The 20,883-nt window shown below is 43.1% G+C and overlaps 1 protein-coding gene across 3 annotated transcripts in view; it reads left to right on the forward strand.

Annotated features, from left to right (window-relative positions):
- BPIFC (BPI fold containing family C) overlaps positions 1–18,480 on the forward strand; it is a 44,239-nt gene extending 25,759 nt beyond the window's left edge. For 2 of the 3 annotated variants that reach the window (XM_045165383.1, XM_045165384.1), the window contains exons 9-16: positions 130–306; positions 1,454–1,507; positions 3,137–3,307; positions 3,939–4,006; positions 14,441–14,483; positions 16,122–16,185; positions 16,940–17,016; positions 17,884–18,480. In XM_045165383.1, the coding sequence (XP_045021318.1) occupies positions 130–306; positions 1,454–1,507; positions 3,137–3,307; positions 3,939–4,006; positions 14,441–14,483; positions 16,122–16,185; positions 16,940–17,016; positions 17,884–18,003 (774 nt within the window). In that variant the 3' untranslated portion in view covers positions 18,004–18,480. The remainder of the gene's footprint in view (positions 1–129; positions 307–1,453; positions 1,508–3,136; positions 3,308–3,938; positions 4,007–14,440; positions 14,484–16,121; positions 16,186–16,939; positions 17,017–17,883) is intronic. The other variant, XM_045165385.1, reaches the window with a different exon arrangement.
- The last annotated feature ends 2,403 nt before the right edge of the window (positions 18,481–20,883 follow it).

Below are 20,883 nucleotides of genomic sequence, written 5' to 3' on the forward strand. Positions count from 1 at the left end.
TCATGGTTTTCTCATCCCTACTGAGTTTCTGCAATTTTCCATATTCTGACTTGAGTGGGTCCACGTCCTTTTAATCCTGCACAACTGTCTTCCCCTAATACACTGGTCTTTCTCTCTATTTCCCCACAGGGTGTTTTCTACCCGTTGAAAAGTCTCCAATATCCCCCCTTCCCATCAGTTCCTTTTGTGCTCCCGGAACGCAGTGATTCTATGCTCTACATTGGAATCTCCAAGTATTTCTTTAAATCTGCATCCTATGCTTATTTTACAGCTGGGGCTTTCAGCTTCACTCTCACCACAAAAGAGGTGAGGAATGTTAATGGATGATAACAATCGACACCAACATTTAATCTTATTTTAAGTATCCCATTACGGGGGTTGTTATGTTCTTATTCCTGGGCCTTTGTAGACACTATCACTTCTAGCAGGACGATGAATAAAGGGATTGCAGAATGAATGTTGATATTAGTTGGAGAGTTGCTGGGTTTCCAGTTCTGCCAATTTCAGCTTTTTATGTTCTTCTAGATCGATCTTAAATAATACTAAGAACCCCCATCACTGCTTATTACCTGTGATGAATACCTGTGAATTTTGGTAATTTCAATGTACCTAATATCTCTATGCCAGATTTTCATCATTTGGAAAATGGGAATAATAATAAATCCATACACATAGGGTTGTTTTGGGCATTAAAGAGGTTTAAATATATGTAAAGTATTCAGGCCAATACCTAACACAGAGTACATGCTCCATACGTGTTTATTACTATTGTTTGTGTTATGCCAACATAAAGATTTCTCCTATTGGTAATTACATTTGACATCTACAATGATCAGTAAATAGCACAGATATTCACTGATCCTCTTTGTCATGCCCCTCCCTTTTATAATGAGAACACTCTCTCCAGCCAGTCAGCTAACAACTTTCATTGAGCATCCCTTACAACTCTTTCCATTCTCTAGGTCCCAATTATACATGTAGTTATAAATCTTATGTTCAAAATGCTGGTGGCAACACCAGCTCCCAGACACCGCTGAGAATGAAATATTTCTAGTATCAGACTTGAAAACCATTCATCTGTGAAGATAAATTGCTTATGCATTGTTTATCTCAGTAATCTCTGAAAATGACAATAAAGCAAGACTTCTTGTTAACCACTGTAAAACATTTACATCTGGGTCATACCTATATGATGTACACTGTGTTCCCAAGGTTAAAAGGTACTTCTCAAAGCAATGTAACTTCCTGTGTGACCTAAAGGCAAGTGACTTTACTTCTGTGGGCCTCTGAGTTCCTGTGTTTGGGCTATGAAACGATAGATCACCTTCAAACACTAGGCATTTCTGGTGCAACAGCTTCACGATTCATAAAAATTATAGAGAATGCTGCATTTTCCCTGAAAATACAACCCAGGTATAAACCTTCCAGTGACATGATGTTCTTGATTTTCCAGATTTCCAACCATTTGCTTCACAACTCTCAAGCCCATGGCAACATGCTCTCCCGGGTGAGTGCTCAGGGTTTGACTCCTTAATGGTGTATTTGCTTTCATTGCAGTTATTTCTGGAAGACTTTGTATTCCTTTTTGGTTCAAGCTTGCATCCATATTTCCCTTCTTAAGAGTTTTTTTTTTTTCCTTTTTATTTATTTATTTATTTATTTTACTTTACAATATTGTGTTGGTTTTGCCATACATCAACATGCATCCGCCACGGGTGTACACGTGTTCCCCATCCTGAACCCCCCTCCCACCTCCCTCCCCATACCATCCCTCTGGGTCATCCCAGTGCACCAGCCCCAAACTTCCTGTATCCTGCATCGAACCTGGACTGGCGATTCGTTTCTTATGTGATATTATACATGTTTTAATGCCATTCTCCCAAATCATTCCCCCCCCCCCCACAGAGTCCAAAAGACTGTTCTATACATCTGTGTCTTTTTTGCTGTCTCGCATACAGGGTTGTCGTTACCATCTTTCTAAATTCCATATATATGCGTTAGTATACTGTATTGGTATTTTTCTTTCTGGCTTACTTCACTCTGGTGGTCCAGTGGCTAAGACTCCATGCTCCCAATGTAGAGGGCCTGGGTAAAGTACTTATTTATTTATAGTGCCACATGCGGGATCTTTAGCTATGGCATGTGAGATCTATATCATTCCCTGACCTGGGACTGAACCCAGGCCCCCTACACTGGGAGCATGGAGTCTTAGCCACTGGACCACCAGGGAAGTCCCAAGAGTTTTGTCTTTTAATCAAATATCTACAAATACTAACTGAACAATACAAGTTTCTAGTGAAGACATTGTACATTCACAGAATAAATCCTCTCTTCCTTCTATAAGTTCCACCGCACTTGAAATAATTAGTTTAAATGGGAAAGGAAGGAACAGGGCTTACATTTGTGACCTTAGTAATAGTAATGTTAGCTGCTCAGTTGTATCCAACTCTTTGCAATCCCATGGGCTATAGCTTGCCAGGCTCCTCTGTCCATGGAATTCTCCAGACAACAATACTGGAGTGGGCTGCCATTCCCTTCTCCAGGGGATCTTCCCGACCCAGGGATCGAATCTGGGTCTCTCGCATTCCAGGTAGATTCTCTACCATCCGAGCAACCAGGAACCCATTTGAAACCCTAGTAAAGCAACTACTAAGATCATGGTGGCGTGGCACCTGAGTACTGGGCACAGTGTACTGAAAGGGTCAGATTTGCCCTGGAGGACCCAGAGGTGCTCGTGTAGCATCCTGGGTTTAGAGCAAGGATCGTAAGTCAGATAGACCTAGACTTGAACCCTAGTTCTACAACTTACCTGCCTGAAACCTTGAGAAAATTACTTAATCTCTCTAAGGCTCATTCTCTTCAGTCGTGAAATGGGAATCCTGATAGAACCTGCCTCACAAGGATTTTGTGGAGATTGAATGAAATAATACTGAAAGTCCTGACATGTGCCTGACACACAGTATGTGTTCAGTAAATGCCAGCTTTCTTAATCCTATGTTGTTATTGGTATTATTATTAAAGAGCTTTTTTCTAACTGTGATGATGTAAGATTAATCACCACAGGCAACCCCAGATTTGTGATATCGCCTCCTCATCTCATGACTCCCGATCTCTCTTCTTCCCTGAATGTGGGCAGATTGCAGAACTCTACATCTTGTCCAAGCCCTTCATGGTACAGGTCATGGCAACAGAGCCTCCCGTGATCAGTTTACTACCAGGTAACTTCACCCTGGACATCCCCGCCTCCATCATGATACTCACCCAGCCCAAGAACTCGACTGCGGAAACCATCGTTTCCATGGACTTTGTAAGTCTGTGGGGACAGGAGGGCAGCCTATGGATACCAATCCTGTCCATGCAATAGACCACTGATCTGCAGGCTCTACCAAATGTTTGGAGGGATGAGATGAGCTCCATCAATAGGGGAGGGGGCAAGGTTGAGACTGAGGTAGAGGAAGGTATGGAGGCCAGTTCTCCTTCAATAGCTCCCAACCCTTCCCCACATGCTGTGTGCCCTTTCCTCTGCTTCATTTACATTAATAACCAATTTTTTAAAATAAGTCCATCAAGGTGGAGTTCAAGTTTATTTGAGTTGATGAAGGCCAAATGCAATCTGAGAGAAAACGACTGAACAATGAACCTAAGTGAGATGCTACACACACACACACACATACATACACACACACAAACATACACACACACTTACACATACATGGAAAATAGAGATTAGAAGAAAATGAAAAATAATTTAAAGGAGTTCTTCAAACAGAAAGTCTTTATAGTCTCCCTACCTGCAAGACAGTATTTTCAAGAGCTCTTTCTTTTCAATATTTTTTAAGATGAAAGTAAAGTTTATGTTTCTGCTATGGGTAGTGATATTTGTGGCCAAAATAGACAAATTCACTCATCTTACTAATGAATGCCTTTGTTCTCTGCAGGTTGCTAGTACCAATGTTGCTCTGGCTATTTTGGGACAAAGACTGATTTGCTCTTTATCTCTGAACAGGTAAGCTCAGTTGATATGACTATTGGATGGTAGTAACAAGTGAATCAACAGGCCAAGAGACAAGTGAACATTCACAACACAGGTGAAGTTATCATCCAATAGACATGAATCATCAAGCATTTCTCCTGTAACAGTCCAGATAATTTCAAAGTATGGATCTAACTGAAAATTGCATTATGAATTTTTTTTTCTTCCCAGTAAACAATATTCAGATAAACCTGGCAACAAAATTAGCATAAGTTTAATTCTACAATGTAAATTCTCATTCTAATGGTACAGCAATAAAAAATGAATTTCCTTTTCAACAAATTTAAAATAGATGCTATTGAAGAAAGAGAATGAAACTTTGAGGTCAAGGAATGAAGTTTCAAAACCCTGCTCCCTTGTTCCAGAACCATGACCAAGTCTTTTAACCTCTTTGAACCTCAGCTGTCTTATCTGTAAAATAATGAAGTCATAAAGAATCACCTCTGAGTTACCTTCAGTCTCTAACATTCAGAGCCCATTACTAGAGTTTAACTAGAGTAGAGTTTAACTAGACCATGCCCCATGACCTGGCTGGCTCTCAAACACAAGCCATGCAGTGTGTAAGAGCTGGAGCAGGTCATGTACACAGATCACTGAACACTAATTGCCACTGGGAAGGATCATCTTCAAAGCTCATTCTCTTCGGCCCTTATAAAGCCCATAGTGGAAGCCATGAATCAGACAAACTAGGAGTGAGGATGTACAGAATAATCAGATGGCACAGATTAAATCCATGAAAGGAGGAAGAGGAAGCAATAAAATAGACAAATCAGAATCTGAAAAGACTGGGAAACCAACAGAGGAGAAAAGTCAATCACTATAAGTCAACTTGATGCTAGGAAGACTATTGTAGGAACATGGAAAATATGTTCAGTAAAATAATACAAAATGAAATAAGCAGAATATAGAACTGCATAAACACAACAATCAACCATGTAAAATAGCTTTCCATCTGGATTAGAAAGTGAATTACAAATGAAGGATTGTGTTAGGATATGAGATTATGAGTCAGCTGTTTTCTTAAAAATTTTTTTATAACTATGTTGCTTTTCCAATAAAAGGAATGATAAAAGCAAAAAGTAGTAATGTGGTTTCCCAGAGATAAAAGATTTCATGAAGGCTTTCTCCTCAACTTTACCCAGGTTTTCAAAGAAGGACTTATTTCTCTATTAAATTCAATAGGCATGGTGCCCAGAGCCTATGAAACTTCAGGGACTCATGAAAATGTTTTAATATATTTTAAAATAAGAAATTTAAAATGAATTCAATCCAGACTAGACTATACAATGACTTTATAACACCTCAGTCTTCAGAGATCAGTTTTAATGTTTGTGTGTCTTTTTTTTTTTTTTGGTTTTTTATGGAGGAAGAATTCCCAAAGGCTTCAGGCCACCAGATGTCATGATGTAGCCCTGTTTCTAGAAGATCAAGGCTGATGAATTTCTTAACCTTGATGGGTGATCTTTGAGATGGCAGTTTTAATGGTTGAGAGGGTAGAAGCCAGAGAGCAGAAAGAGAGAGGGGAAAGGGGTGGAAGGTGAGGAGCTGGCAGTGTCTGAGCTAGGCCATGAGAAAGGACAATTTGGAAGTTGGTTTGCCTGAGTTGCAGTACTGTGAGTATAGGTGAGACCGCCATCTGATGGCTGAGAGGAAAGGGGAGCTGGAAGTCTGGAGTGATGGGAGATCCCTGGGGCAAGGCTGCCAACTGAGGCAGCAAGCTCTGAGAAGGTAGAAATAATATTTACCCTTAAGCCAGGGTCTGGTTTCCTGGCAGGATGAGAAGGAAGGATTTAACAAGAACAGGACTTCAGGCTGTGGCAAGCAGGTAACAAAGACCTTGAGTTGCAGAGAGACCAAGGTGCTTTCCCGCTGACCCTCAACTCCAACATTCCTGCCAGTAAGAAACTGCAGGTACAGTGGGCTTTATGTTTCTTTACAGAAAATGAAAGTGTTTGTCACTCAGCCATGTCCAACTCTTTGCCACCCCATGGACTGTAGCCCACAAGGCAACTCTGTCTATGGAATTCTCCAGGCAAGAATACTGGAGTGTTCAGCCATTCCCTTCTCCAGGGGATCTTCCTGACCCAGGGATGGAACCCTGGTCTTCTTGCATGCAGATTCTTTATCATCTGAGCCACCAGGAATAATTAGGAAAACTGATGGTAACCTGTTAAATTCACATCATCCAAAGAAATGTTTGAATTCATTCTCCAGCTTCCTGAGGTCCACAAGTCAGCTTTGACCTTGCAAACACAAATCTGAAAGTAGGACTCCTGCCTTCCCGAAGTCTCCTCAAACTCCCCTGTGACCTCCTTTAGATTCAGGTCACTGGGCAGGCTTCCTGTACCCTGAGGCTTTGGTGGGCTCTGAACAGGACTACCTACATAATTTGTAGGCTTGGTGCAAAATGAAAGCGCAGAGCCCCCTGTTCAAAAATCATGAAGAACTGCCAAGATGGAGACAGCAGGGCATTAAACTGAGCACGGAGTCCTTCTGAGCACTGCACAGGTCACATGCACTGAGCCTGAGGGTGGTCACTGCCACGGTACAACAGCAAACCTCAGGCAGTGAGCAGACTGGGGGCAAAGCTGGTGGGCCTGGCATCACTCGGGTCCAAGGAACAGAGGCTGTGCTGACAGAATGCTTTAATCTTTGGCAACAAGAATGGTAACCCTGTCTCCCACACGCCCACGCCTCTGCTCCTGGGCTCTGGGAGAGAGGCTTTTCAGGGGGAGCTGGTTTGCCGTTAGGTGACATCATAGAGGGGCTTCCCAGGTGGCACTAGTAGTAAAGAACCTGCCTGCCCCAATACAGGAGATATGAGATGTGGGTTTGAGCCCTGGGTGGGGAAGATCCCCTGGAGGAGGGCATGGCAACCCACTCCAGTATTTTTGCCTGGAGAATCCCATGGACAGAGGAGTCTGGCGGGCTACAGTCCATAGGGTTGCAAAAAGTCAGACACAACTGAAGCCACTTAGCATTCAGGCACACACACACAACGTCATAGAGACACAGCAGGAAGAGGTGTAAAGAAGACGGGGATCAGTGAAACACTCCTGAGAAGAACCAGGGAACCAGGGTCTCTGAATACATCCCCCCAGAACACCATAGCCTTCCTAACCATCCTCTGCCTGAGGGTGGCTCTCTGGAGCTGCTCAGGGCTGGCTCCCTAGATATAAGATATAGAAATCAGAGGCTAATCCAAGGTGGAGAGTTTAGAGAGGAGGTGAAATCACAGGCTCAGAATAGCTGGTTCAGGTCCCAGCCCAGATATCATTAGCTGTGGGATCTCAAGCAAGTTTCCTAATGTCTCTGGGCCTACATTTTGTCCTCTATTAAATGATATAGTAAAACCTACTTTAAGGACTTGTAAGAACACTGGAGTGGGTTGCCATTTCCTTCTCCAATGCATGGAAGTGAAAAGTGAAAGTGAAGTCACTCAGTCATGTCCAACTCTTCGAGACCCCACGGACTGCAGCCTACCAGGCTCCTCCGTCCATGGGATTTTCCAGGCAAGAGTACTGGAGTGGGGTGCCATTGCCTTCTCCAAAGTGCATGTTAAGTGTCTTTAAAAAAAAAAAAAAAGATGGCAATTTAAAACTTGGATGCTGGCTTCAGTCAGGGGAAGCCAATTATTCTTGAATTCAATTATTCAAGAGTATGTCAAGAGTTTCATTCAGAAAATACTTCATTCCTCTGCCTCCTGCCCAGTGATGGGTACTAGAGAAATAGCCTTTTGCTCTATTATTTATAACTACTCTTCATTATTGAGCCTTTACTATCTGCTGGTCCTGTGCCAAGCACTACATGTATATTATTTAAACCTCACAGCCTGTATCTCCAGAACCCAGTACCATGTTGGCAGATTGAATGATTAATCCTAGAGGAAGCTTATTATCCCCATTTTATGGTTTATATGGGTCAATTAACTAAGTGTTGACCAACATAAATGGACTGCCAGATATTTCTCCAGCAAAGATGGTTTAATTTGGGACAAGCAGAGAACTGCATTTTGGGGTCTATAACCATGGGGAGACTTGTACAAGCCCCCACATGGCAAAGGAAGGAGAACCCTTTTACAGAGGGGACAAGGAAGTCAAGAGGGCTGTAATAAAAAGTCCGTGACTTTTCTTTAACTGAGTCCTTGCTAGAAAAGAAGAGGAGGCTTCCTTCTTCCTATTGGGCTCTGCTGTTGTCCCAGGGTGTGAGAGCTCCCCCTTCTGGTTTCCTGACTCTATTTAATCAAGCTTTCTGTTTACTAATAGTTTTTTACATGAGTCACAGAGCTATTGAATGGCAGAGCCAGAACTTGAATCTAAGTGAGTCTTCAAAGCGATGCGTGTTTGTTTACTTGCTACATTATACTGTATTTGATGTGGTGAATAGCTAAGACTTAGAAAATGCACTTAGACCTTCAACTTATAAAATAAATATCCTTGCCTGGAGGAGGAAACCAAGAGCATGGAGTCAGGTTAAACTGAAATAGGCAGCATGTCCTTTCTCAGTTTTAAGTACTGATAGACAAAAGAGAAGACACTGGCATTGTGTGTCCTAAAACGGTAAAAGCACACAGCCCTTTTCTCACTGCATTAAATGAAACTCGTCCAAGGAAAGCTAAAGAAAGCCAAAGCTGGGAGTATTAGTAACAAAGTTGACTTCATTGGTATGTCCAATTAGAAGCACAGGCTCTGGAGTCATGCGTGTCTCATTGTGAATTCGACCTCAGTCATTTGCTGACTTGTGACCTTGTACAAGTCCACTGACCCCTCTAAGAATCAGTTTCTTCCTCAGCATAACAGAACCCCTGTTTAGAGTGTTGTATTGGTAGAGATGAGAATGTAGGAAAAGCACAGCTCCCAGCACATAATCAGTGCTCAAGAAACTTTGTTGCAGCTAGTAGTAGGGCTTTATTCTTTCCCATTCTGGGATCAAAGTTGGGCCAAATAAGACAGGAGAAATTGGTCCCAAGAGACATGACAAGTCAGGAGGGTCTTAAAAGCTGCAGAGTTGGCCTTCAGGTTACAGCTCTTTCTACATTTGAGTCTTTTTTTTTCAAACACAGTTCTACTTGGAGGTAACTCCGATCCAGATTGGTCTTGTAGTAGGTGTTTTTGAGACTAATTCAGAGACTAAATTAAACAACACTTTCCCTTTTATGGCCTTCATACAGATTACTTAATTCTAACCCTTTTTCTTAATCACGTGTAAAGCTCAAGGCAATCCAGTGCACATGACTGCTCAACCATTTAGAGTGTGGAACATTTTTTTGACATTCCCATAATCAAGAATTTGGATGCTCCCAAACTGCACCCCGCCCCACTACCATACACACAGGTGCACGTGCGTGCGCGCGCACACACACACACACACACTCACACACACACACACAGTTGCCCTACTACCTCTCCCACGCAGCACTGTCAGAGAATGCAAATACAGCTGCCTACAGCAGATAGTATCACACCCAATTCTACTTCTCACAGTTGGGCAGATAAACTTTTCCCAGCGTGAGCCATCTGGTGAGAAACAGGAAGGAAAACAGGTCTGGGAAGAATGGATTCAGTTTCTGTTGGAACGGTGCTCGGACAGGCCAGCAGAGCTCAGGCTTGGCAACCGGGCTGATTTCCATCTCCACCCTCCCATTGAGCTATGGTTGAGGCAGGGGAAAGGAAGCCCACAGTGGGGGCCCCTATTGGAGAAGCAACCCCCAATGACTTCTTCCCTTTCTCCCAGACTCATTGGTGGGAGGGCAGATTTCTAGACTGCAGAAGGCAATGGAGTTAAAATACCGGGAAACTCTTCCTCAGCGAGAGAATCCTTTGCTTCTGGAGGAGGCTCATCATATGCCTCCCCTCAAAAGTGTTCATCATTGGATTAAATCCACAGCCTAGGGTTTTCAAGATCTTCAGCATCTGGTCCTACCTTTCAAACCAGCCAGTCTTCCCTCCCTAAAGTGAACATACTGCTCCAGCTGCCTCACCCTCGAGGTGACCTCAGTCCAACAGACCAGCGGTCCCCAACCTTTTTGGCACCACAGACCGATTTTGTGTAAGACAATTTTTCCATGGACCAGGGTAGGGGTGGGGGAATGGGGAGAGATGGTTCAGGCAGTATTGCCAGCAATGGGGAACAAACGGCATTGATCGCCCACCCACGGCTCACCTCCTGCTGCGTGGCCCAGTTCCTAACAAGTACCAGGCCGTGGCCCAGGGGTTGGGGACCCTGCAATATACACTTTCCCATCCATCTTTTATCTGCTCATTTATCCATACATCCACTCAGTAAGAATTTATAGAGCACCAAGTATATGTTCTGCCCTGTTCTTGATACAGAGAGCTGAGAGAAAAACGATAGTTTCTACCTTCTGGGTCCTCAGCTTAGTGAGGGTAATACTCAGATTAACAAGCAATTACAGTACTGGCGCTAAGGGACAGGTGCTTGTACGTGGTAGTGTACAGAGTGCTTCTCTCAAAGGACAATGTATTTTCCCCCCATATTACACACACACACACACACACACACACACACACACACAATCCACTCTGGTCCTATCACCTTTTCGCACCTTCCCAGAATTCCTGCAACAAGTAGTGTGTAAACCCATAAAACAGCACCTGAATACAAGCTGCTTTGTAATATCCTACAACTGTTTCCTGCACATACAGCTTCTCCCCATCCCTCAAAAATACAGATATCAATAAAATTCTTCACATTGCCTAGCACATTACTGAGCATAGAAGCACCACCTGGGAATCTCACCCTGCCAATCTTTTCTCCGTACTGCAACTAGAGTGATCTTTACAGAGCACTGACATTCCCTGCCCCTCCTTAGAAACATTCCATAGATTCCTTTCCAGATAAACATGAAATTTCTAACATGGCCTGAATAGCCTAGCCTGGTCAGACAGACAGCCACTGTCTGTCTGTCTAGCATCATACTGCAGCTCTCTCCCTAGCTTTCTGTTCTCTCTACACAGACCTTTGCAACCTCTGCCCAGACCCCTTCCCCCTTCCTTCCCCATTTTGCCTTTTTAATCCTGCTCACCCCACTCCAGTACCCTTGCCTGGAGAGTCCCATGGATGGAGGAGCCTGGTGGGCTGTAGTCCATGGGGTCACTAAGAGTCGGACACGACTGAGCGACTTCACTTTCCCTTTTCACTTTAATTCATTGGAGAAGGAAATGGCAATCCACTCCAGTGTTCTTGCCTGGAGAATCCCAGGGAGCCTGGTGGGCTTCCATCTATGGGGTCGCATGGAGTCGGACACGACTGAAGCAACTTAGCAGCAGCAGCAGCAGCATCCTTCTTATGTCAACTCTAAGACACAGCCCTTCCTTGGAGACCTTACTGAATCCACCAAGTTAGATCAGGTTCTTTTGTCATTTACCTCAATGAACGTATTTCTTTCCTTCAGAGTTTTTATCTAACCTTTAATTAAGCCTTCATCAGTGCGATTGTTTGGCTAAAGTCTGCCTTCCCACTGGGCTGTAAACTACAAGGGATAGTGACTGTGTTTGGTTTTTACTCACATTTCTATCTCTGGTACCAGTTCCAGGCCTGACATATACTAGGTTTTCAATAGATACCTGCTAGAAGAGTCAACGAGTGAATGAGGGAAAACTATATGTGATATACGTCATGCTGTGTACTCAGTTCTAGGAATACAAAGGGAATTAAGACTGGATCTCAACCCACAGGGAGCTTATAGTGAGAGGGCAAAGAGAGAAGCAATTATTATAGGGACTGCATACAGGGACTCATTATCAATGTCTGCCATGGCCATAGGGTTTCAGGAAAGGCATTGTGAGTGTCCGTGCTTTGGTCCACTTGGCCTTCATTATGTCACACTTGATACATTAACAGAATATGAAGAAACTTTGTCTTTTGCTGTGTTTTAAAATTTGCACTTTAGCTCTGGTTTTCAATCAGAGCAGTAAACCTTCTCCAAAACGTTCCTTTCTTTTTCTCTTCTCTTCCTTCTTTCTTTCTTTCTGCCATGTGGCATGCAGGATCTTAGTTCCCTGACCAGGGTTCAAACCCATACTCCCTACAGTGAAAGAGTGGAGTCGTAACCACCAGACAGCATGGAAGCCCCCAAACCCTTAAAAATAGGCTTTACTTGGACTATCAAGTCTAGTGGTTAAGACTCCATGTTTCCAATACAGGGGATGCAAGTTCAATCCCTGATGGGGGGACTAAGATCCTGCATGCCATGTGGCATAGCCAAAATTAAGTAAAATAGGTTATACTTTTATATGCCTGCAACATAGAACTATTTGAGCTCCCTTTCTCTCCAGCTACTCTGTGTTTCTCTAATAAAAATTAGCTGCTAGTAGCAGGACTTCCCTGGTGCCTCAGACTGTAAAAAAAAATCCATCAGCAATGCCAGAGACCTGGGCTCGATTCCTGGATTGGGAAGATCCCCTGGAGGAGGGCATGGCAACTCATTCCGGTATTCTTGGCTGGAGAATCCTCATGGACAGAGGAGCCTGGTGGGTTACAGTCCATGGGGTCAAAAAGAGTCAGACATGACTGAGCAACTAAACACAGCCCAGCACAGCAGGGCTTGAAGTAACAGATTAGGGGCCAAGAGGAGAATACGAAGTCAAAGGAGTGAAGTTGGTTGCCACCTAGTGGTCTGAGTTGAGCTTTTGTGTTTTTCAGAGCCAGGACAGGAAGAGTTTAGCTAGTGAGACTTGTCCATTAAATGGCAACCTACTCCAGTACTCTTGCCTGGAAAATCCCATAGACTGAGAAGCCTGGTAGGCTACAGTCCATGGGGTCGCAAAGAGTCGGACACAACTGAGCAACTTCACTTCACTTCACTTCAAACTAACGGGGTAAATTGAGAACTAGGAAACAGAAGTAATCCCAGGTGGCTCAGTGGTGAAGAATCCGCCTGCCAACTCAGGAGACACAGTAGACACACGGGTTCCATCCCTGGGTCGGGAAGATCCCCTGGAGCAGGAAATGGCAACTGGCTCCAGTATTTTTGCCGGGATAATCCCATGGACAGAAGAGCCTGGTGGGCTACAGTCCACAGGGTCTCAAAAGAGTCGGACACAACTTAGCAACTGAGCACACGTGCACAAGGAAGGGAGAGTTGGTTTGTAGGAACCTCAGATGGTACCCGATCATGGTTTGGGGATGTAATGAAAGATCAGAAAGGAGATTCACAAGTGTGTTCCTCTTTCATGTAGGCCGAATTTCTAGACTGCTCTAGATTGTCCCTCATAAGAAGCAGGTTGACCAGGGGGAGGCATCCCCCTCACATTTCCCCAGCAGTATCTTCAAGTGATGTTCAACTGCTCAGCTTCCTTCCTTCAAGGATGCCCTAAAAATTCTGGTCTTCACTTTCTAGTAAGATCAATCTGAGCCACAGGGCCTCTGATATCATCATCTCTTTTCTTTTTTAAAAAAATTTTTTTATGGGGGATCTTAATTCCTCAACCAGGGACTGAACCTGCACCCCCTGAGATGGAAACACTCTATCTGAAAAGTTCCCTCTGGTACCATTTCTGATCCTTGTCAGAATTAACAGTCTTTCCAGTTTTTGCTCTTAGCTGTCACCTTAAAGAAACCTCAAAGCCTAATTCATACTAACATGATATTGGCTGATAATAAGCAAACTTACCTCTTCCATGCACATTTGTTTCTTAAATGTTAGAGCAGAAATATTCTTGGGAGAGGCACAGCTGAGTAAAGTGGCCACACCTTATTGAAGAGGGGCATAGATAGGGAGACACTTAGACGTTCGTGAACTCCTTGATCATCAGTTTTCTTGTCTGCCGAAGGGGCAGTAATAGGAGCATGACTCACAGAGCCATTGGGAAGATTACATTCTAAATGTTTCCATAGCTTCTAGGAGAGTCCATGTCGCCACCACCGTCATCATCACTGTCACTGTCATGTTTATTAACAAGGGACCAGTCCAACTCGGGGAAGTTACGAGGTTGAGTGTAGGGCAAGAGACATAAAAACTGCTTAAGAATGTTCTGGGAAATTCCGTGGTGGTCCAATGGTTAGGACTGGTTACTCTCACTGCCAGGGCCTGGGTTTGATTCCTGGTAGGAGGACTAAGATTTCAAACACCATATATCTCAGCCCAAACAAAAATGTTCTGTGTTTCAAGTTGGCAACAATAAGTCCCTTACAGCAAATGCACTTGGGCAATCGGTCTTGTTTCCGTTTTTCCTGCCCTGCTTCTTCAGCAGCAAATACAGGGGGAACGATGCACTAGAACTCGATGTTCTCACAAGTTTGTGTGGCTTTTAAACAATGACTTATTGAACTGAAAAAATTGTTTCTTTTTCCTTTTGTTTCTTTCTACTGATGTGGTTGTTTTTAAGCCTTCCCTCCTTGAACTCCTTCCTACTGTTTTTTGTTGTTGCTTTGTTTCATTTTCAGATTCCGCCTTTCTTTGCCAGAGTCCAATCGCGGCAATATTGAGGTAAGAATCAGTGCTCTCCAAGTTCCCACCTAGGGAAAAATGAGAAATCTATATAGTAGCTGGATAATTGTTTTATTTGCTTCTGAGTGTAGGCTTTGATTTTAAAATTCTTTATGTAGCTACACATCCACCAAGCCCATTAACCATTAAGCAAGAGAGAATTCCCTTGTATATATTCAAAAAGACTTTAAAAAGAATTCAAAAGATTGTTAAGACTATGTAATGCTGGGGGAGGGAACAGACATTCTCAGGAACATGTCATTTTTTGGATAAAATAATCCTCTAGAGTTTACGATTCAGACTACCAAAGGATGATGCTCTAAATGAATTGTTAGGCATGGTTCAGTTTGTTCTTCAAAGGTTTTCTACCCATCTCCTAAAATTAAGTTAAGGCTGGTTGTGTAGATGCCTCTTTGGAGGGGTCTAGCTTGGTGACCTCCTAATTGGAAGAGGTCATCCCAACATACAACATGGAAACCCTATGCCCCAAGCCTCAGGAAGATCAGCCGAATCAACAATTTATGTCTCTACCCTATCTCTACAAGTCACTTATATTATAGAGAAATGGTTCTCAGTTAGGGTCAATTTTCCCCTTCAGGAGCATTTAGCGATGTTTGTAGACATCTCTGAAAAAAATGACAATGGTGTAGATAGGGAATTTTACATAATATTAACTTGTTTAATCCTGGTAAAACCCCAAGGGATTAGTATTATTATCTTCACTTTATGGTTGAGGAAACTGAGGCACAGAGAGGTTAAGGAACTTCCCCAACATCACACAGTAAGGTGGTCAAAACAAGAGATACACCTAGGAAGTCTGCTTCAGAGTCATCCTTGCTAAGCTGCAAAAAGGTTCTTTTCTTATTATTGCTAAGCATATAGGATGCTTAAAAAACATTCATTGAATGAACTGAAGTTCATCATAGTCTATTTGTTTTTAATACCTGAGTCTTCCCAGGAACCAGCAGTTTGCTAAAGTGAAAGTCGTTCAGTCAGTCCAACTTTTTGCGACTCCATGGACTATACAGTATATGGAATTCTCCAGGCCAGAATACTGGAGTGGGTAGTCTTTCCCTTCTCCAGTGGATCTTCTTAACCCAGGAATAGAACCAAGGTCTCCTGCATTGCAGATGGATTCTTTACCAACTGAGCTATGAGGGAAGCATTTTGCTAAGATTATACAACTACTTAGTTTATTAAAGATAAATTGCATGTTCTGGTGGTGCCATTGACTATAGAGCATAACATAGGGAAACTCCTGTGACTGGAGTTCCCAATAAATTAATGAAAGACCACTAACTGGAATATCTATTGGCCATTCTAGATTGTCTTACTTGATATCTAAGCTGCCACGTTTGCTGCCACTGTGTGGTCCCTCTGCATTTGCTGTCACCATGATCCAGTGTAGAGAGGGCAGAAATGCCCATCCTCAATGAGGAAAAAAGATTAGGAAACCTGTGAAAATGGTTTTCCACAAAATAGCTTTCCATGTCTGGAAACCTAGAATATGTCTGTGGGGAGATGCTGATTATTGCTGCCCATTCTGATAAGGTCTGGGAGAGTGCATGTCCAAACCAGGTATCCTACTTTCAAAATACCCTCATTTAGCAACTGATCCAGTTTCCCCTTTCATTTTAGGTCTTGAGGTTTGAGAATATTCTGTCCTCCATTCTCCACTTTGGAGTCCTCCCACTAGCCAATGGTAAGGGAGTCTGGGGAAACAATGTAACTCGGACACTGGTTACATGTTGGGGATTGTCTGGGACTTTCCATCCTGAAGCTTGTACTGGCTAGTATGTTATTATGAATCCAGGCCAGGGCCAGAATTGACAGAGTTGATACCATCAACTATACCTATGGCTTCTAAATTAGATATTCCAGCTTCAAGCCTTGTTAGCAACCCTACTTGCAAGCAAGAACCGCTAACTCTGGTTGAGCTACGGAAATTAAAACTATTCTCCTTAGGCAGTCAAGAATCTCCTTTGGGTCAGCCAGAAATGAGATGAAGCTCTCTTGAGGATGTCTCTGTGGTTCTTATGCAAAGATCACCACTGGAATAGACAGTGGAATGACAATCCCAGACCTACACTGCAATTGTTCACAAACGGTAGCATCTTGAGTGCAGCTTGGTTAAAATATGTTTTGTATTGGAGATCAAAATATTCTCAGGACCCACTGATTAAGGTATTTTCAAAATACAAATTGGATGAATTGCTATCTTTTTTTTCTGTCATCCAGATACACATAGTTGCAAGAACATTTTTATTAAGCACAGACTAATTAACCATTCTTTCAGGAAAATGCTAGGGATAGATCAGAGAGAATTGAAGGCACAGAACCAGGAAGAGTGGAAGGATAAATTATCAAAAAGTTTTTTTTGTTAGTCCCTTACTAAAAAGTTTACCAAATCTTTCATTCCGGTGCCCAATTATTTCACACCTTATTCTGTATTTTAGCAAAATTACAGCAAGGATTTCCTCTACCCAACCCACACAAAATCTCACTCGTCAATTCAGATATTGAAGTTCTTGAGGTAAGAATTATCAGTATTAATTGCACCATTTCTTTTCATCGTAGAATGCACCTCTTCCTATTTTTCTTACTTTTTGTTTTATTTTGTTCTGCTTTGTTTTTTCCCAGCCCAAGGAATTTTATAAACAAGATATTTAGCTCTTAAAGCTCATAATTAATAATGAAAAGCCCTTAAACTTGAGTTTAAAAATCACACCAGAAAAAAAAAAAAACAAAAAACACATCAGACCAAATCTGATTTCCCTGTGAAGCCAAGGTTATTCATCCACAGTACAAGAAGATGCACTAGTGCACTTTATTTTATTTGTTCCACAAGATATGCTGTAAGGCTGGGATTGTGAATCCCATTTTATAGATGAGGACAGGAAGACTCGGAGAGGTGAAAAGGTTTATGTAGCTGGAAAGGGCATATTCGAGACCAGATTGGCTCTTCTGATTCCCTTAGTGAGTAAACTTTGGCCTGAACCAAAGACATTCCTCTGGGTTCAGGGATCTGCTGTAAAGTGATTTCCTGGTTAATCATTATTCACAAACTTCAGAATACCTTATTTCTTCCCTTCTGGGGCTTTTTGGTTTGGGGAGGTAGATGTTAGAATCTGACAGAATTCTCCAATCCTATTACTCTGCACCCCCTGTTCCCTCCCCATGTCCCCTTCTATAATTGCTTAAGTCGCACAAGGTGACAAGAATCCAAAATAGCCTGTTCCCCTGTCTGAGACATTGACAAGGAGGTGGGGGTAGAGGAGGGTATGATATAGTAGGACCCGGTAAAGAAGCCCCGTCCCCCTCACCCCTCAGGCAGACTTAGACATCCTATGGCTGCACACCCCCAAGTTTGACATCGTCTTCGTTGTTGCATCCTTTTCAGGGTTTCCTTTTGATCTCCACCGACCTGAAGTATAAAACATCAAAGCAGCAGCCAGGTTTCCATGGTTGGGAAGATCTGCACCTGATAAGTGGACAGTGGAGCGGGAAGCCAACCCCATGATTGCCTGTTTAGAGTCCACTCCAGGAAGCAAATGGCCCTTAATCCCACAGCTCCTGTGAACCCAGAGCTGGAAGACAGTACACACTGGAATTGTAAAGCCCTTGTGGAACGCCAGAAGTTTTCTTTTTCAAGGCCTCAGGAATATAGAGGGAGGCAAACTGGGTGAAAGGGTTAAATCAGGCTGTGTGTGTCCCCACGGGCGTGGAGGGGTAGCTGTTTGAATGTGCGTTCATGTTTGGGTGCATGTTGTGTGCTCCTGTGTCTGTGAGATTCTGTGGCCAAGAACAAGGTATGTATTACTTCTAAGGTCTGTGAGAAGGTCTCAAATACAGATTTGCATCAGTTGTCATCAGCAGAGATCCCTTCAGCCTCTTCAGCTCTCTAGGTTTCCCTCCTCCCTGCATACTGGATTTTATGTTTTATATTTACTGCTACTGTCCCCTGTATTTAATTACAATTGTTTTCTATCAACGTAAATTTTGCCTTTTAATTTGCAAAATTTCTCGTCCCTGATTTTTTTTTTTTGTAATAAAATAAGACAGGTAAGAAGAGAATGTAATGTCCTTAAGGGTTTTTTGTTTGTTTGTTTGTTTGTTTGTTTTTCTCTCCTATGCTGCATGGACTTCTGGCTTGTGGGACCTTAGTTCCCTAATGAGGGATGGAATCTGGGACCTCTTGGAAATGTAGAGTTCTAACCACTGGACCATCAGGAAATTCCCTAGTGTTTTTAATACTACCACAAACTGAGCTTGTACAGATTTCAAAACTTGATTTAAAAAGGGAATATGTTCTCTCTTTGGAGAAGGCAATGGCACCCCACTCCAGTACTCTTGCCTGGAAAATCCATGGACAGAGGAGCCTGGTAGGCTGCAGTCCATGGGGTCGCTAAGAGTCGGGCACGACTGAGCAACTTCACTTTCACTTTTCACTTTCATGTATTGGAGGAGGAAATGGCAACCCACTCCAGTGTTCTTGCCTGGAGAATCCCAGGGGTGGGGAAGTCTGGTGGGCTGCCGTCTATGGGGTCGCACAAAGTCGGACATGTCTGAAGCGACTTAGCAGCAGCAACAGCATGTTCTCTCTTTGATGTGTCTGGAGAGAAACAGTGATTGCAGGAAACTCTACAAATTGTATCACTTTAAGTTTTAGGCTGCTTTCTCTCTCAAATTAAATGAAATGGCAATGCAGAGTACTAGATAAATCATAGATAGATTAATGTTGTTGGAGCAACAAATCAATGGGGTAAAATTGGGGCAGAAGAGGAGGAAAGGGGAACTAAATAGAATCCACACTTTGCTTTTGTGATGCTGACAATCCAGTGGGGGAACAGAAGACAGCTGTTTACTGGAGGGCTTACCCAGTGTTTAATCTTCACGATCACTTGTGAAGAATTATGATCCCATTTTGTAGAAAAGGAAACAAAAATTATTAAAAAGAGATTTATCATACAAAGCTAGTAAACAGCAACAGTAAAAATTCAATCCAAGCCTTTCTGATTCCAACATCGCTGTTCTTTACATGAGGTAGGATTGGAAATAGAAAACACTTCAGGCTCACTTATTACTGTGAAGAAGAGGCAGTGTGCATAAAAGCAGGTTCATAGAGTACTTAGTCATCAGAGAAGACTAGGCTGGGAAGCCCTAAACATCCATAACAACTGCCTTTTACTCATCTTTGTATTGCTCATCTGACCTCAATAGATGTCCTCGTCAGTGTTGTTGGAATAAATGATAAACTGTCATGTTTCGTTCTTCGGAATTCTCTTTTCTGACGAAAGTATTTAATGTGTTCACAAATTCGTTTTGAAACATTACAAAATTTCCATTGTGGTATCTGTTTAAATGTTTCTCTTTCTCAGCTACAGACATCTCTTTCTCCCTCATTCAGTTCAGTTCAGTTCAGTCGCTCAGTCATGTCCGACTCTTTGCGACCCCATGAATCGCAGCACTCCAGGCCTCCCTGTCCATCACCAACTCCCGGAGTCCACCCAAACCCATGTCCATCAAGTCGGTGATGCCATCCAACCATCTCATCCTCTGTTGTGCCCTTCTCCTCCTGTCCTCAATCTTTCCCAGCATCAGGGTCTTTTCAAATGAGTCAGCTCTTCACATCAGGTGGCCAAAGTATTGGAGTTTCAGCTTCAACATCAGTCCATCCAATGAACCCCCAGAACTGATCTCCTTTAGGATGGACTGGTTGGATCTTGCAGTCCAAGGGACTCTCAAGAGTCTTCTCCAACACTACAGTTCAAAAGCATCAATTCTTTGGTGCTCAGCTTTGTAGTCCAACTCTCACATCCATACATGACTACTGGAAAAACCATAGCTTTGACTAGATGGATCTTTGCTGGCAAAGTAATGTCTCTGTTTTTGTGGGGTGTAAACTCCAAGTTGTTCATGGGGTTCTCAAGGCAAGAATACTGAAGTGGTTTACCATTCCCTTCTCCAGTGGACCACATTCTGTCAGATCTCTCCACTATGACCCACCCGTCTTGGGTTGCCCCATGGGCATGGCTTAGTTTCATTGAGTTAGACAAGGCTGTGGTCCTAGTGTGATTAGATTGAATAGTTTTCTGTGAGTATCGTTTCAGTGTGTCTGCCCTCTGATGCCCTCTTGGAACACCTACCATCTTACTTGGGTTTCTCTTACCTTGGGCATGGGGTATCTCTTCACGGCTGCTCCAGCAAAGTGCAGCCGCTGCTCCTTACCTTGGACGAGGGGTATCTCCACTTTGGCCAGCTCATGCAAAGAGTTGACTCATTGGAAAAGACTCTGATGCTGGGAGGGATTGGGGGCAGGAGGAGAAGGGGACAACAGAGGAGGAGATGGCTGGATGGCATCACTGACACGATGGGTGTGAGTCTGAGTGAACTCCAGGAG

The sequence above is a fragment of the Bubalus bubalis genome, chromosome 4 (assembly GCF_019923935.1).
Source record: "Bubalus bubalis isolate 160015118507 breed Murrah chromosome 4, NDDB_SH_1, whole genome shotgun sequence".
Classification (NCBI taxonomy): Eukaryota; Metazoa; Chordata; class Mammalia; order Artiodactyla; family Bovidae; genus Bubalus; species Bubalus bubalis.